The 15,870-nt window shown below is 32.1% G+C and overlaps 1 protein-coding gene across 1 annotated transcript in view; it reads left to right on the top strand.

The window, feature by feature from the left end:
• LOC126882332 (cytochrome P450 4C1-like) overlaps window positions 1-15,870 on the top strand; it is a 271,597-nt gene that overhangs the window by 221,642 nt on the left and 34,085 nt on the right. Inside the window, exons 10-11 of the mRNA XM_050647208.1 lie at window positions 4,740-4,905; window positions 10,910-11,089. Coding sequence (XP_050503165.1) covers window positions 4,740-4,905; window positions 10,910-11,089 — 346 coding nt within the window. The remainder of the gene's footprint in view (window positions 1-4,739; window positions 4,906-10,909; window positions 11,090-15,870) is intronic.

Here is a 15,870-nt window from a genome sequence, read left to right on the forward strand (position 1 = left end):
TTGTTAGATATCGCCACATCAATTTGTGTTGTTTGTCTGGTTAATTTATTAACTAGTACGAAATCTGGTCTATTACGTGCCACTGTTTGGTCTGTGAGCACAGTGAGGTCCCAGTATAGCTTGTAGTTTACATCCTCAAGCATACTCTCAGGGACGTATTGATAATATGGGAGATGGTCCGTTTGGAGAAGTCCCAGCTTGATAGCTATATCCTGATAAAGGATTTTCACACTGCGTCATATCGTTCCTTGTATTCAGTTGCAGCAAATTCCTGTCAGCCCCCTGTAATATGTTGGATGGTTTTTATGGTTGACGTCCATATCGGAATCTGTCGTTTTTAACCTGAGGTCTTTGACGATATATTTCAGGTAATTTCTGGTTGCTATAACCTGATCCTGAGTGGCCGGTAATGAACCCTCCGTTTCAGGGAACATCTTTCCTGATGTCAACCAATAGTTCGACGCTGTATTGTCGACATAGTCTAGGCTGCCCTCATTGGGATATCGCCCGTGTAGAGGTTTACCCATCCATGTGCGCATTTTTTCGTTTTAGTGAGGTAGTTTATGCGCATTTCTGGTTCCCTCAGTTTGATCTGTGTTGTGTCATCTACTGCGCATATAGCGCTATGTAGAGTAGATGTCTCAGCTTGCATCTGAAAATAAGTTCTTAAATTAGCAATTTGTTTATCTAATTGCTCACCTATATCCATAAGTCCTCTTCCTCGTAGATTCCGTGGAAATGTCGTTCTTTCTACCGCACTTTTAGGATGGTGTCTTTGTGCTTTTGTGAGGTGTATTCTTTCTTTTCGCTGAAGATTCTCTATGTCCGTTTTTGTCCACTTAACAATTCCAAACGAATGGCTAAGCGCGGAACCTGCGTAGGTGTTTAGTGTCTTAAACAAATTTCTACTGTTAAGGTCTGAACGAAGCAGCTGTTTTACCTTTCGTATAAACTCTGCAGTTATCTCATTTGCTTATTGTCAATTTTCCGCGCTTGCTTTACTCCAAGATATTTATACATATCGTTTTCATTATTATTATTATTACTTTGAGGAAGAAAAGATACGTTTGTCTAATGTTAAGTTGGAGAATCTCTGTAGGCAGGACAAGGTATAAGTGTAGGTATACATCGAAAACGCATTGAAGTCTTATGTTTTGTAAGCATTTTGTTTTTTAAAGTCTCTGATATATTTAAAAACAAAGAAAATAGACGGGTTTATTTTTTAACATGACGTATTTTAACTGAGTAACAACTAAATTAACATTAAAAAATAACAGTTAACAACCCTTCAAAAACAGAAAGGCATATAACGTTAACAAATTTGGTGGACACCTTAAGAATTATCTGTTGACAAAGTCATCGGTATGCACAGCTCAATATAAGACAGACAGGATTGTTTAATGGATGCTCTGTGATGTTTGGACGTGGAATTTCCTTGAGAGTAAGTAAGGATTTGATGTTTACGTGGAGGTTCTTTAAATAGCAGGAGGTCTATTACACAGATTTTCTTTCTTTGAATACTCTGTTCCTTTCGCACAAGATATAGGAAATAAATTCATCTTAGTGGTATGTTAAGACATAGCCTCCTCACGTATCGTATGGCGTCAATTAAAGCACATATTAAAGAGTAAATCCGTCTAGTTTCTTTGTTATTAAAGATATCGCAGAATCTAAAGAAAAAACGAAATGTTCACAAAATATGAGACTACAACCTAATTTTGGTATATACCGAACTTTTTCTCCCTACAAGGTGTCTTAAACTTTGGATAAAGTTATAAAACACATGTACAAGAATAAATCCATCCATTTTTTTGTTTCTAAAGATATCAGGAAAATTCAAAAATCAAAATGTTCACAAAACCAAACTACAATACGATTTTGAGGCATACTCACACTAGCACCTTGTCCTCCCTACACCGAGAGAAAAAAATTCTTGACATAAAGAAACTTTATTAATATTTAAGAAAGATCGACTTGGCATATTGCCTAAGAAATATATCTTCGTATGTAAGATATAATTTTCTAAAATATTTCAAATAAATTCTACTATAGCCAAAGAAATATATCTTAAACATGATTGAACTATCACTTTCTGGCAAACTTCAAACCCATTTATCAGAAAGAAATTACACTTGATGTTAATTAATTTTATTAGTCATAAAAATATATTTTTTACACATTACAAAACTATTCTTTCTGAGCAATAATATTTCTTAGTAAGGAATATTATTATTTTACTACCTATTAATAATTAATGTATTTAATGTTAAGAAATATATTTCGCAGAGATAAACGTATATTAAGAGTTAAGTTAATATTTCTTGAAAATAAAGTGATATTACATGCGGCGAAATAAATCATTGTGTTAAGGTAAAATCATTATTTATTAATAAAACAAGATATAAAACGTTATTATTACATACAAATATTTTCTCCACTCTTAAATCACTAGCTTCTACACAACAATAAAAGGATGGAGAGGCAAATCCAACTTCCTTAAATTTTCCTTCATTTGTTAATAGCACTTTGTATATCAGCAATTCACTAAAACAAAATCGTTATGTAGAAAGAGTAAACTTACTTTAATAAAAATTTTTTTATAAAGATATAGATATTTATTTTGACAAATTTAGGAAATACAAAAAAAAACACAAACACGGCCCCACATAAGAACTATTAATACTAATAATAATCAACCATATTTAGTTCAAACATGGCATTATTTAACCTACACATCTTTGTTTATTTTTTTGTTTTTGTTAATGAAATATTAATTATATATTTATCTGTATAATATTAAGTCACACAATAATCATTGTTCAGCTAAAACAAGAGGGAAAATACAACCAATGTAAAACATTGAAGCAGACATAATAATATGTAGTTTTCTTAATTTTTATAATCTAAAAGAGACAGCATACCTAATCATTAAGAAATTTTATTACGGGAAAGTATTATTAGTTTACATCTAAGTCATTTAATACATATTAACTAATTCACGGTTTTCGGCAATAACATTTTTTAACCATAAACATATATTTCTTTTAGACTAACCGATTCCTTTATCTCAAATAAATTAACAGAAAAAATCCTCAGCGTTGCACCCGCCATGTTTGATATAGCGTTTTATTGTATATTTTTATAGAAGACGATATATTCAAGAAACCTATTATAGTTGATACATAAGTATACACATTTTTAGAAAGGTACTTACACGTATGAAGTTCTACCATTTCTGGAAGGCCCCGCAGTTGGTTAATAACTCCTTTCTTAATATTGTTCTGAAGCTATGTATTATATCATTCTGTCCCAGCTTTAAATTGTGGCATATTTCCCAGTTAGAATAATAAGCTCCTTTATTTCAGAGTCGTCCATCATTATACCTAAAAAGCATATAAAGATACTATTATGTTTCTTTTTTAACCATTCTGATACGCAACAATATTATTATTACATCTTAAATTACTCAATTTACTTTTATTTAATACCTATATATGTACGTACCTTCAAAATATCCGTTAATTTTTAAAGAACACCAATAAATCTAAAATCCATCTATATGAACATGAACATATCACGCCATCTTGACAAACACTGACGACTAAATTATAAATAGTTAATCTGCGCAATTCTTTTGTGGAAGAAAATCTCTTTGCAAGTAACATTTCGGCATTAATGACAAAGTTTTTATTTTATAACCACAGTTACTACAGAGGGTATTTCTGAAGAATTATTTCTTGTGGTTTAAAATATTTATTTGATTGCAAGAAGATTTCTTGTTCACAAATATAAATATGGATTAACTTAACATTATATTTCTTATACTGCAAAATATTTGTAGTTTTCAATTTAAGAAATAAAAACTTTAGGATAAAAAAATTAAATGTAACCATTAATGCATTTCTTAGTATTGAAGAAACTATCTGTAAAAAATTATTGAGTTGTGTTTAAAAAACTCGTTTCTTTATATGTGAACCGGTATGTTTAAGTTGATAGGATATGTTAACTTTTAAGAAATATTGCTCAAAGAAATCGGTGTTTTAGGAGAAAAGAAATTGTTCTCTCGGTGTACAGGGTATCTCAAACGTAACATAAGAAAACCATTTCTTTTCTTCCATCCGGTGTAGGTACAAAAAGGAAATTTGAGTATACCTTTGCCCAACTGTGTAAATCCCAAAGAGAAATCTAAAATAATAAAAAGAAATTAGCGGAATCCGTTAATCTGTTCACGAAAAAATCTACTATAAAAATGCGTATAATTTTATGTGATGCATAACTTTTGAAACTTTTTGCATTATGGACGTCCACCTCATAATGTAAAAAACAACTTCCCCATTTTCTCTCTAAATTAATTATTTTTTCCAGAGTTAACTTATCCGGTTTTTCACCGGTTAATACTTTAAAAACAGAAAACTGGTTAATACCAGGACAAAAAGAAAACAACCAGTAAAGCCGATTATTGCGGAGAAAAGAACCGGTTTTCGGGTATAACCGGTAGGTTTTTACCATCTCTACCTACTAGGTGTACAACATGGTGATAAAACTCCCTGGTATATCAATCTCTGGTATATCAATCGACGCAAAATTACACGAAGAGTTCAGATATCGACTTTCGGTTCTACTTTCGATCACTTTGGGTAAAATCCTAGATTTAGAATAAAATCATTTTGGGGATAGATTCATTGGGGAAGTATTCATTAAGTTTAAATTTCAACATTTAAATTTGTTCGTTTTTGCAGCAAAAAGTTTTTGAAGAGTTAATTGATATTTTGGGACCAGATAGAAGAGTTTTTCCTGATGATCTACCACAAATGAAATATTTAGAAAGAGTAGTAAAGGAAACGTTGAGGTTATTTCCTGCTGTCCCATTGCTAGCAAGAACTTTGCAGGACGATATTGATGCAGGTAATTGATTTTGATATATTTGCTTATTTTTATCTGCTCTACTTTAAGTCACAGGCTGGTCTTGGACATTAGCTTTTACAAAAGCAAGATCATGGTATTCCACAAGAACCCCCATGAACAAATCACACATAACATCCTAATAAATGGTATCACTCTTCAGAGTTCTCAAAGCTTCATATACCTGCAGAGAGCTAAATAGTCAGCTGGACCACTCAAAAGAAATAAGAAGACGCATTGAAATAGCAAGGTCTGGTTTCATGAACAAGCGTAAAATGCTCTGTACCCCTAAGCTATCAGTCACAATCATCATCATTCTCTTTGCCTTATCGTTATGCGGGGTCGGCTTCCCTAATTGCGCTTCTCCATACAATTCTAGCTTGGGTCATATCAATGTTAATCCCCTTTACCAACATGTCCTGCCTTATCGTCTTTCCCCAGGTCTTCTTTGGTCTTCCTCTCCTACTCCTTCCAGGAATCTGCACTTCAGCTATTCTTCGTATTGGGTGACTAACGTCTCGACGTTGAACATGACCAAACCATCTTAACCTATGCTCTCTCATTTTGGCATCAATTGGTGCCACACCTAGACTTCCCCTAATATACTCATTTCTAATTTTATCCTTCTTTGTTACTCCACTCATCCATCTAAGCATTCTCATTTCCGCCACATGCATTCATTGTTCCTCTTTCTTTTTCACTGCCCAACATTCAGTTCCTTACATCATAGCCGGTCTTATGGCTGTTTTATAGAATTTTCCCTTCAGCTTCATTGGAATTTTTCTGTCAAACAACACACCACTCGCTTCTTTCCACTTCATCCATCCAGCCCTAATTCTACTGCACGTATCTCCATCTATTTCTCCATTACTCTGTAATACCGATCCTAGGTACTTAAAATTATTGCTTTTCACAATCATTTCACCAGCCAAAGATACCATTTTATTTGTAGTAACTCCATCTTTAAATGAACATTGCAAATACTCTGTTTTGTGCTACTAAATTTTAAAACTTTTTCCTCCAGAGCTGGTCTCCACTGTTCCAGTTTTTGTTCTAAGTCTCTTTCACTATTTCCTATAAACACTACATCATCAGCATACATTAGGCACCATGGAATGCTACCCTGTAGTTTCGCTGTTATCTGGTCCAAAACTAATAAGTCAAACCGGCAAACAGGCGTATGTTCTCAAAGAAATTGAAAGTGTGTAAAAAAAATTTTTAATAATCAGCTAAGCACTTTCAAGACATAACGTGTCATCATCAGAGCTTCCTAAAAGGACATTTAAGATAAGAGACTTTTTATAAACAAAAGATTGAAAAAACTTACGTCCTCTTATAAATCCTTCATAGAAGAGTAATTGTTAAAATTCACATGATAAATCAAAGATAATGGGCAAAAGCCACATATATCGGGTATAAAACCCTTAAAATTAAAAGTTTATCACATCCAAATTCTATTTTAGTTTAAAATTACAACATGGCTGCGTCAAACCATTGTGAGTTCATGTGAACAGCTGAGCGCTGTCATTCATTAAAATGATAAAGAAGGAACCAATAATTTATGCGCCCTCTATATTGGTATGTAAATAATAAATAAAAATTAATTAAATTGAAAATGGCTAAAAAGCCATGTGTTGATTAAATGAATTCTAAGTGAAGATACTAAATTTTAAAGTTAAATTTTCAAAATTACAATTATTAATATTGCAGTGAAATGTTAACGTGTATGTAAGTTACCAAAATTCTTTTAAAAAACAAACCGTTATGGTTTGACCAAGTGTGGAAGAAGAAAACAAACCAAGGAGAAGTCTCATTTGTCAAGTTCAGAGTTCGAAAGCTGTTATTTTATAAAATTAACAATTTTACCAATAGATTAAGTCAAATCTCAAATATTCTACTTTTATGTAATCAATGAAAGAAAACTCAAGAATACCGAAAAAGTAATGTTCAAAAAAACCTACAGCAATTGTTGGGTATACTGTATACTAAACCAAAATTATTAAATAAATTTCTTAAAGATAGGATCAAATTTACAATTTAATTGAATCTGAGTGTTAACACAGTTTTGAGGATTTCTTTTAATTTCTCTACTTATTTCTAGATCTTCTAGTAGATTCATTTTAGTATAGTTATAATTAGGTATGCTATGTAGGATCCTACTATCTCTTTGGGGACTAAAGCTGTATTTCGATGCATGCAAATGATGACCAAAGCTAATTCAATTCAAAACTAATAATTAATTTCAATTCAAAACTAATAAGGAATAAGCACCGAGCCTTGGTGCAATCCTACTTTCACCTGAAATTTATCAGTCTCTCCCATACCTGTCCTAACACTAGTCGTTACTCCCTCATACATATCTCCACCACAGAATCTCCCGAGGAACTCTATCATATGCTTTCTCAAGATCAATGAATACCATATGATACTGTATTTTTCCATCAGTTGCCTTACAATGAAATTTGCATCTGTTGTTGATCTTCCCTGCAAAAATCCAAATTGATTATCGGATATTTTGGTTTCTTCACGTATCCGTCTATCAATTACTCTCTCCCATATTTTCATGGTCTGGCTAAGCATGTAGTTTTATAGCCCTCTGGTTTGTACATTGTTGTATGTCTCCCTTGGTTATGTAGACAGGTACTAATCTACTCCTGTCTGCCAAATTCTTCATTTAATAAACTGTCAAAATACTTTCTCCATCTCTTTTTGACATCCTTTTCGTGAATTAGTATTTTATTGTTTTCATCTCGGATACATCTAATCTGATTAAAATCTCTTGCTTTCTTTGCTCTCTGTTTGGCTATTTTATAAATTTTTGCTTCGCCTTCCCTGGTATCAAGTTGATCGTATAGGTTTGAATACGCTTCTGCTTTAGCTTTTGTAACTGCTACTTTCGCTTCCTTTTTGACGACCATATAGTTTTGAAGATCTATGTCCGATCTGGTTTTTTGCCACTTTTTATATAATTTTCCCTTCTCTTTTATTTTTTCTTCTACTTCATTTGACCACCACAAGTCTCTTTATCCTCGAACTTCTTTCCTGACGTTTTCCCAAGTATTTTAATAGGTGTCTTTTTAGTAATATTGGCCATTTTTCTCCAAATTGTATTAGGGCTTCCTTTCATGTTCCAAGATAATATTTTCTCTACTATTCTTTCTCTGAATAGACCTTCTTTCTCATCTTTTAGCATTCACCACTTGATTTTTTGTGGCCCTCTTCGATATTTTTGTTTAGTTTCGCTTTTTACTTCGATGTCCAGAACAAGTAGCTTATGTTGTTGGCTTACTGTCTCACTAACTATTACCTTGCAGTCCTTGCATTCACGTATGTCTTCTTTCCTTATCATGATAGCTCATGACTATTTGGGATAGCTCATGAATATTTCGAATAGCTCATGACTATGTTGAAGGAAACATACTTCTAAACAAATTCAGTGATGCATAAAATTCAATAAAAAATTTTTATCAGTTTATGATAAAAGAATTGGAGTCTCGGGCCCGTTGGACCCACCTTGCCCGGATAAGGGTTAAACAAGATAAATAGATATTTTTTTCTACCTAAAACAGGTGGAATTTGTCGTTTGGTAATAATTTACCTGCCATTTTTTAATATTTTTGTTGCTTAGGTATACTTCTTTAAAAAAGAAATTTTAAAGGGAAGCTTATCATTATTGCACCTAACCTGTTCCACCGTTTAGAATGTCTCTAAATCATACAATAATCATATAATAGTTTGATTTGTATTAATAACAGAATATCGGTCAGTGCGCTCCGAGTTGAGGAATAGCTGAAATATATATTTTTAAGTATTGTGTATTACTTTGCATTATAACTTATTTTTGGAATCAACTCTTTTCAATGGGAAATAAGCCACAATTTTACCAAAAAAATATTTTATTAACGTTTCGAAGCCCAAATATAATAAAATCATTTTTTTTTTGGTAAAATTGTGGCTTATTTCCCATTGAAAATAGTTGATTATAAAAATGCCACAAGGAAATAGCTTCAGAACAACTCATTTTTGGATCAACGTAATCGTATCGTTTTATTAATATAATGGATAGTAGAAAACGAATACATAATATCCTAAACCTAGCTTTGGCCTCGGGAGCATCTACCAAAGATTTACTTTTGGTAAGTAGTGTAGCAGTATGCCAAGAAATCAGTACATATTTCAAATAAGAAATTTATGCTATCCACTAATCATGCATGTCGTATGAATAAAGACGAGACGATTGAAAGTATGGCCGGCTATTAATATTGTAATAAACGAGCATTCGGGTATTTATATACGACTTTATTATTTATTTATACAAGTTTACTTTACAAACTTTAGCTTAAGACTAAACTTTATTTACAAATATGCCCGTATTTATACCCAGTTGTTATTGTGGAACAATCGACGCCCATCTCTAGCTATCAGCGTGTTCCGCCTACGGGTCGTACGTTCGAGAAGTTCCTCCTCCTTTCCGCCGAGGCCTAGATCATTCGATGACGTCATTCTCGAGGTGTTTACTGTTATACGGCGGTCGGCCAAGATTTCTCTTTTGTTACAATATGATAATTACTGTAAATTAATTTTTTTAGTTTTCTACTTCAATCGTTTTACCTGTTACAAAACATGAAAGGTTTTCGGATAAATTATATTTCTTAAAATACAGTCAAAAATTTATCAGGTTTAGTCAATTTTACCAGTTCCGATAATATAAATCAGTCACCTTCAGTATTTTTTTCCAGTTGAAGGTAAAAAAATATAGTCGGTTGGTAACTTTTTTCTGGTTGCGATTTAGCAGAAAATATTACTAACCGACACTATTCATAAACTATTAAAAAAATACATAGTCTACAAGGGCTAGTTTATAAAGTATCTAAACTGCATGTAAAGTTCGTTGGAATTAGGACAATAAAACCTAGTCCTGTCGCCAGTGGGGGTACAACGGCCTCCTTAATTCAGATAGACTTACCCAAGTTTTTGTATGTATTTTGACCCGTAGAACACGAATTTTTTGGGTAACAGTCGATCCGGATGTCGATAAGATTGTTATAAACAAAGAACTTGAGGAATCACATAACAGCAATTTTTTGTAAAACAAAACATTTTTTTGTATTTTTTTGGGTCATTCTAGTCAAAAAATGTTTTTACAGGTTTTTTCGTAGGATGCATAGTTTTTGACATGAACGCGGTTGAACTTTCAAAAAATAAAATAGCAATTCTGCTTACCGCATTTGAAAGTTCAAGTCAAACTCTATCGGGTTTGATTACTTTCATTGCTAAAAATTAATTTTTTATTGTTAAACAAAGCTATAAACACATAGTGATTGAATGATATTTTCAATGCATTTCTCATTTGAAATCAAACGAGTAGGCGCAATACAGACAATTTCTACGTAGAATAGGTACATTAAAAAGCATGCATTGGGCACGGGAAACATTACGTGTTTATGGCTTTGTTTAACAAATAAAAACTTAATTTTTAGCAATGCAATGCAAATAATCAAAACCGATAGAATTTGACTTGATCTTGCAAATTCAGTAAGCAGAATTGCTAGTTTATTTTTTAATCAAAACTTATTCGGGTTCAAAAATTGCACTTTTTCGATTTTTTGAAAGTTCAACCGCGTTTATCTCGAAAAATATGCATCTTACGAAAAAACTTGTAAGACCATTTTTTGCTGAGAATCACCAAAAAAAAATAAAAAAAATGTTTTTTGTTTTGCGAAAAATCGCTGCTATGTAATTCCTCAAGTTCTTTGTTTATAACCATCTTATCGACATCCGGATCAACTGTTACCCAAACAATTTGTGTTCTACGGGTCAAAATGCATAAAAAAACTTGGGTAAGTCCCACCTGGCGACGAAACTAACCCCTAAATCATGTTTTATGAATTTTTTTTCAAAATTTCAAACTTTAAACCGCTCTAGTGTAAGGTTAGCCAAATGTCGCTTGGTAATTTTTGCCATTCAGCCGTTGATATATATTTTTAAACTGATGATATTGTTTCAGGTGATATGGTTTTTCCAAGTGGAAGTTCAGTCCTAGTTGGTACCGTATTTGTTCACAGAAATCCCGTACACTGGCCAGACCCGCTTAAATTTGATCCAGATCGTTTTTTGCCTGAAAACGCTGCAAAACGACATCCGTGCACATATATTCCGTTTTCTTATGGACCAAGAAATTGTATAGGTGAGATATTCTATTCTGGTATATTTATTTGTACTACTGAGTATAATATACAGTGTGGGCCAAAGAAAACAGTCCACCTCGATATTTGGTAGTATTTATTAGATTTTAAGGAAATGACGAAACAGGTCGATTTTCGATCTGAGGGGGACACATTTTTACGGTACATATATCTGTCATTTATTCACCCCCTCCCTTCCACTGCCTCACCCCTTATTATTTTTAAATAGGGAATAGTGGTGGTGTGCTAGCTCATTTGAAAGTTTATTAAATTCTCTATTCAGTAATATAAACATTAACATAATTATTTATACAGGATGTCCAAGAAAGAAATACTTCATCATCATCATCACTGGCTATGCACAGATATCCAAGCAGCCATTGGGGCTCTTATAAGCCCTAAGGTGAACTCTTGGCTGGTGTGGGAATGTCGACAAGAACTTGATAGACTGGCACAACATAACAGTGTTATATTGGTATGGGTTCCAGGTCATCGGGGCATATACGGCAATGAAAGAGCTGATGCACTTGCCAAGAGAGCATCAGCTACAAAATACCTGGGTCCAGAGCCGGCCGTCGGAGTGCCAAAAAGCACCGTCCGCGAACGAAAAAAAGCCTGGATCCGAAGCCAACACAACTCACACTGGGAGAGTGTACCCGGTCAAACACATGGCAAGATGTATATCGGACGGACATGTGCTAGTAGAGCTGAGTTACTGCTGAAAACAAGCAGGAATCAGCTCAGAGTCATAACAGGTTTCCTCACTGGACATGCGCCAGTTAAGGGTCACCTGCATACAATGGGGCTGTTTCATGGAGACTTGAGCTGCAGACTCTGTAACAGAGAACCTGAAACAGTCAACCATATTTTGCATGACTGTGAGGCATTGGATCGGAGCCTCCGATTCGGAGGCGGCAAACACTTTTCGGAGACATCGAAATGACTCCAAATTTATATGGCACCCACCCACTAGACCTGTACAAGCTGGTACAGGGTTCCAGAATTCTGGAATGGGTTTCATAAACAATGGAAGATGTACAATAATCCAAGTGGCTGCAGTACAACCGGTTCACAACAGACGGCTTCCAGGAAAAAAAAATCATCATCAATGGCGCTACAACTCTTCGTGAGTTTTTGCCGCGTGTACTATTGCCTTCCATGTTTGTCGGTCCTGTGCCACTAATTCCCATTGTCGCACTCCAATTTTCTTTAGATCTTGTTTGACTGCATTTCTCCACCTTTTTCTAGGCCGCCCTACAGACCTTCTTCCATCTGGCCTTTTCCATAAAACATTGTTTATAAGGCGATTGTCGTTACTGCGTATCACATGCCCTGCCCATATATTGGCCTTTATATATCTGATTAGATTTTCTTTTCCGAATAGAGACTCTAGCTCGTTATTGTATCTGCGCCTCCATTCGTTTGTCACGCTGTCTCTGCAAGGGCCATATATATATATATATATATATATATATATATATATATATATATATATATATATATATATAATTTGTAATGATATATTATTTTTGATATTTATAATGGATATTATTGTGAAATAGGGTTTTTGTCGCGGTTCTGAAAGAATTAGTTTGTTAAATAGTTTTTTAAATGTTTTTATTATAATCTAAATTGAACATAAAATTGAATGTTTAAATGTGATAACAAAAAAAAATATAGAAATCTAAATTTGAAAAACGATAACTTTAACTTGAAAAACTTCCTACAATTAAATAAAACAAATTCCAGTACCTTATAATTACTGTCACTGAATGCCTTCTTATTAATATTTTATAAAATTTGAATTGTTGGATGGCTGAAAAATTAATGGATGTAAGACCAGGTCAATTGTCAGTGTCAAACTGTCAAATAAAATATTTCTTTTCTTTCTTCTCAATTTGAATTCAACTTTCAACTCCAGGATCAGGAAACAGGATACTATTATTAATATTTTGTTTCAAAAATTATTAATATTTACAATTATGGATACTTCACAAATTCTTCTTTATATTTCTAATAAATTATCCACACTATGCTGGTTCAAATTCAGGATACATAGTATTTTTATATATTAAAGGATACTTTACCAAATTATAAGTAAGTTTTCTTCAAATATTTATCTAATTTCTTTTCGATTATACCAAATTTATCATGTTTATGCTAAATTATTATATTTTCTGTTAATTTTCAAATCTTTTTCTCTATCAAATTTATAGCTTCATTTCTAATTTCTTGACTGCCTCCATTTGTCATTGTGACACCTCTTTTTATCAAATTTTTATTCCAGAACATTCCAAACGAAAAACAAAAAACATTATGACAAATAGAAAACTTCAATTCCTTCTTTTTTTAACATGCTATGTCAAATTAGTATGTCATCCACCATCCTATAGAGTTATTTTTGTTTTATTATTTATTTTAATTGATTTTAAGGCATTTCAGATCAGAATTATTACTTCTGTATAAAATTAACATCTTAAATGTTAAATATTATTATTTTAACCTATAATTATTGTTTGAAATGTCCATTTATCTATTTACATTATCTCAATTATTAAAAAAAAAACAAATATAAGTCCCTACATAAGGTTCTAATAAATTTCTTATGCTAATTTTGAATGTCCTCATATAAATGATATGATCTTTAATAATTTTTATACTATTCTATGGTATATTTTCTATAAATTACATCTATAATCGCCATTTCAGTCCATTTTGGTTTCTAAACACTTTAATCGGATACTACGTTCTCTGATCTCCGACATACTCTGTTTTAGGACATAGTCATATCGTTACAATTACCCCAAAATAATGTTAAAAAAATTGAATGTAATTAAAATTTTTTCAAACATTAATTTTCCTTTATTCTATGCAAATTCTTAAATCTAATATTAATCTAATAAAATAACTCAAAAAAATTCATAAACAAACTAATACATTCATCCCATTCATCTGCTATCATCTAATACTCTTTTATGTAAAAAAATGCCTCATGACGTAACACAAATAACCTGACTACTAACTGTCACTCATGGAACATACTGAACATACCTTAAATTTATCTATGTCAAAATTGTCAATGTCAATTCAGATGCCATTTTATGTTTAGTGTTTACATGTTCACATTTACATTTTGTATGTATTTACATCTTCTAATGCTTCTAACTACTGTATTTTTATATTTATATCAATGCAAAAATGTGATATTTTAAAACCTATACCATTCTGTGTTTTTTAAAACGCTAGACTGTGTCGTTCTTAGCAGTTGGAATTACAAATTTTATACAGAAAATCTCTGGCAAACAATGTGATTTATAGTAAGTATTACATACTTTTGAAAGTTATTCAGTCTCATCATGATAATATTTGAAAATATCATTAATGTGGAATATGCCTCTAATTTTATTATCTGCATCCATCAACACATAACTATTTATTGCATTCTGATTTGTTATGATATAAGGGCCTTCAAATAAGGGTTGAAATTTTTTACATAGATTTTCTCTCAAATTTCCTCTTCTGAGATTTCTGACTAGTACTTGTTCTCCTCTTTGAAATGTTATTGGTTTCTTTATTTTTCGATTATGTTTTCTCACATATTTTTCGGCTTTCCTCATGATCCTTTGATTTACTTTTTGTAACACTGCTTCATACTTATCTTTATTATATTCACTAATCCATTTTCTGTTTCCTATATGTCCAAACATTAAATATTCTGGTATTTCTTCTGTATTTAAATTATGGGTATTATTTAAAAAATATTCTACTTCATGTACATGCTGCTCCCAAGTTAGATGATTTTCATAACATACAATCCTTAAATATTTAATTACTTCTTTAATATATCTTTCTGCTGGGTTTGCCTGTGGATGCCTTATACTTGTAAAATGCATCTTGATACCCTTTTTCTCACAAAATGTTCGAAGATTTTGGTTGTTAAAATAGGTAGCGTTATCAATGATACAATTTCTAAATGGTCCTATTTCTTCAGAAAATTGATTAATATATATCTTTAATGTTTTAACATTTGTTCTTGAGCATGGATATAGCTTAATAAATTTTGTATATAAATCAACTATCACTAGTATATGCTTTTTTCCTGTTGGACTGGGAATTAAATTTGAAATAAAATCCATGGAAACTGTGTTTAGTTTTTCATATGAAACATTAGACTTATATGTGTTTTTATTTTTGAAATTCTTTTCTTTATTTAATTGACATACATGACACTGTGTAGTGATTTCTTTTGCTATGCTCAGATCATTCTTTGTAAAATAATTATCCCTAAAGAGCATCCAAAGCTTTCTTGATCCTATATGCATGTAATTGTTATGTAAATCTTTCATTATTTCCTTGGTCAAACTTCTACTGATTACATATACTTCTATTCCATTGATTATTTTATAATACACCCCATCTTTACTAAGTTGCTTTTCCTTTTCCTCAAGATTGATTTGATCTCTCATTATCTGTTCTTTAGAGTATAACCCTGTGCTTTCTACGAATTGATTTATTCCAACTTTTAGTGTTCTTTGTCCATTTTGTGGTATATTTTCTAACCTTGACAAAGCATCTGCCACTATGTTTGATTTTCCTGAAATGTATTTGATTTCAAAACTATATTCACTTAGTAGTAGGCTCCAACGGTGGACTCGACTGTTTCCATATTTGTTTTTTAATATAGATGTTAATGCTTGATGATCTGTTTCGATGGTAAAATCATTACCCAATAAATAAAATCTTAATTTTGTGACACAGTGTATGATACTTGCTAATTCTAATT

The sequence above is a fragment of the Diabrotica virgifera genome, chromosome 3 (genome assembly GCF_917563875.1).
Source record: "Diabrotica virgifera virgifera chromosome 3, PGI_DIABVI_V3a".
Taxonomy (NCBI): Eukaryota; Metazoa; Arthropoda; class Insecta; order Coleoptera; family Chrysomelidae; genus Diabrotica; species Diabrotica virgifera.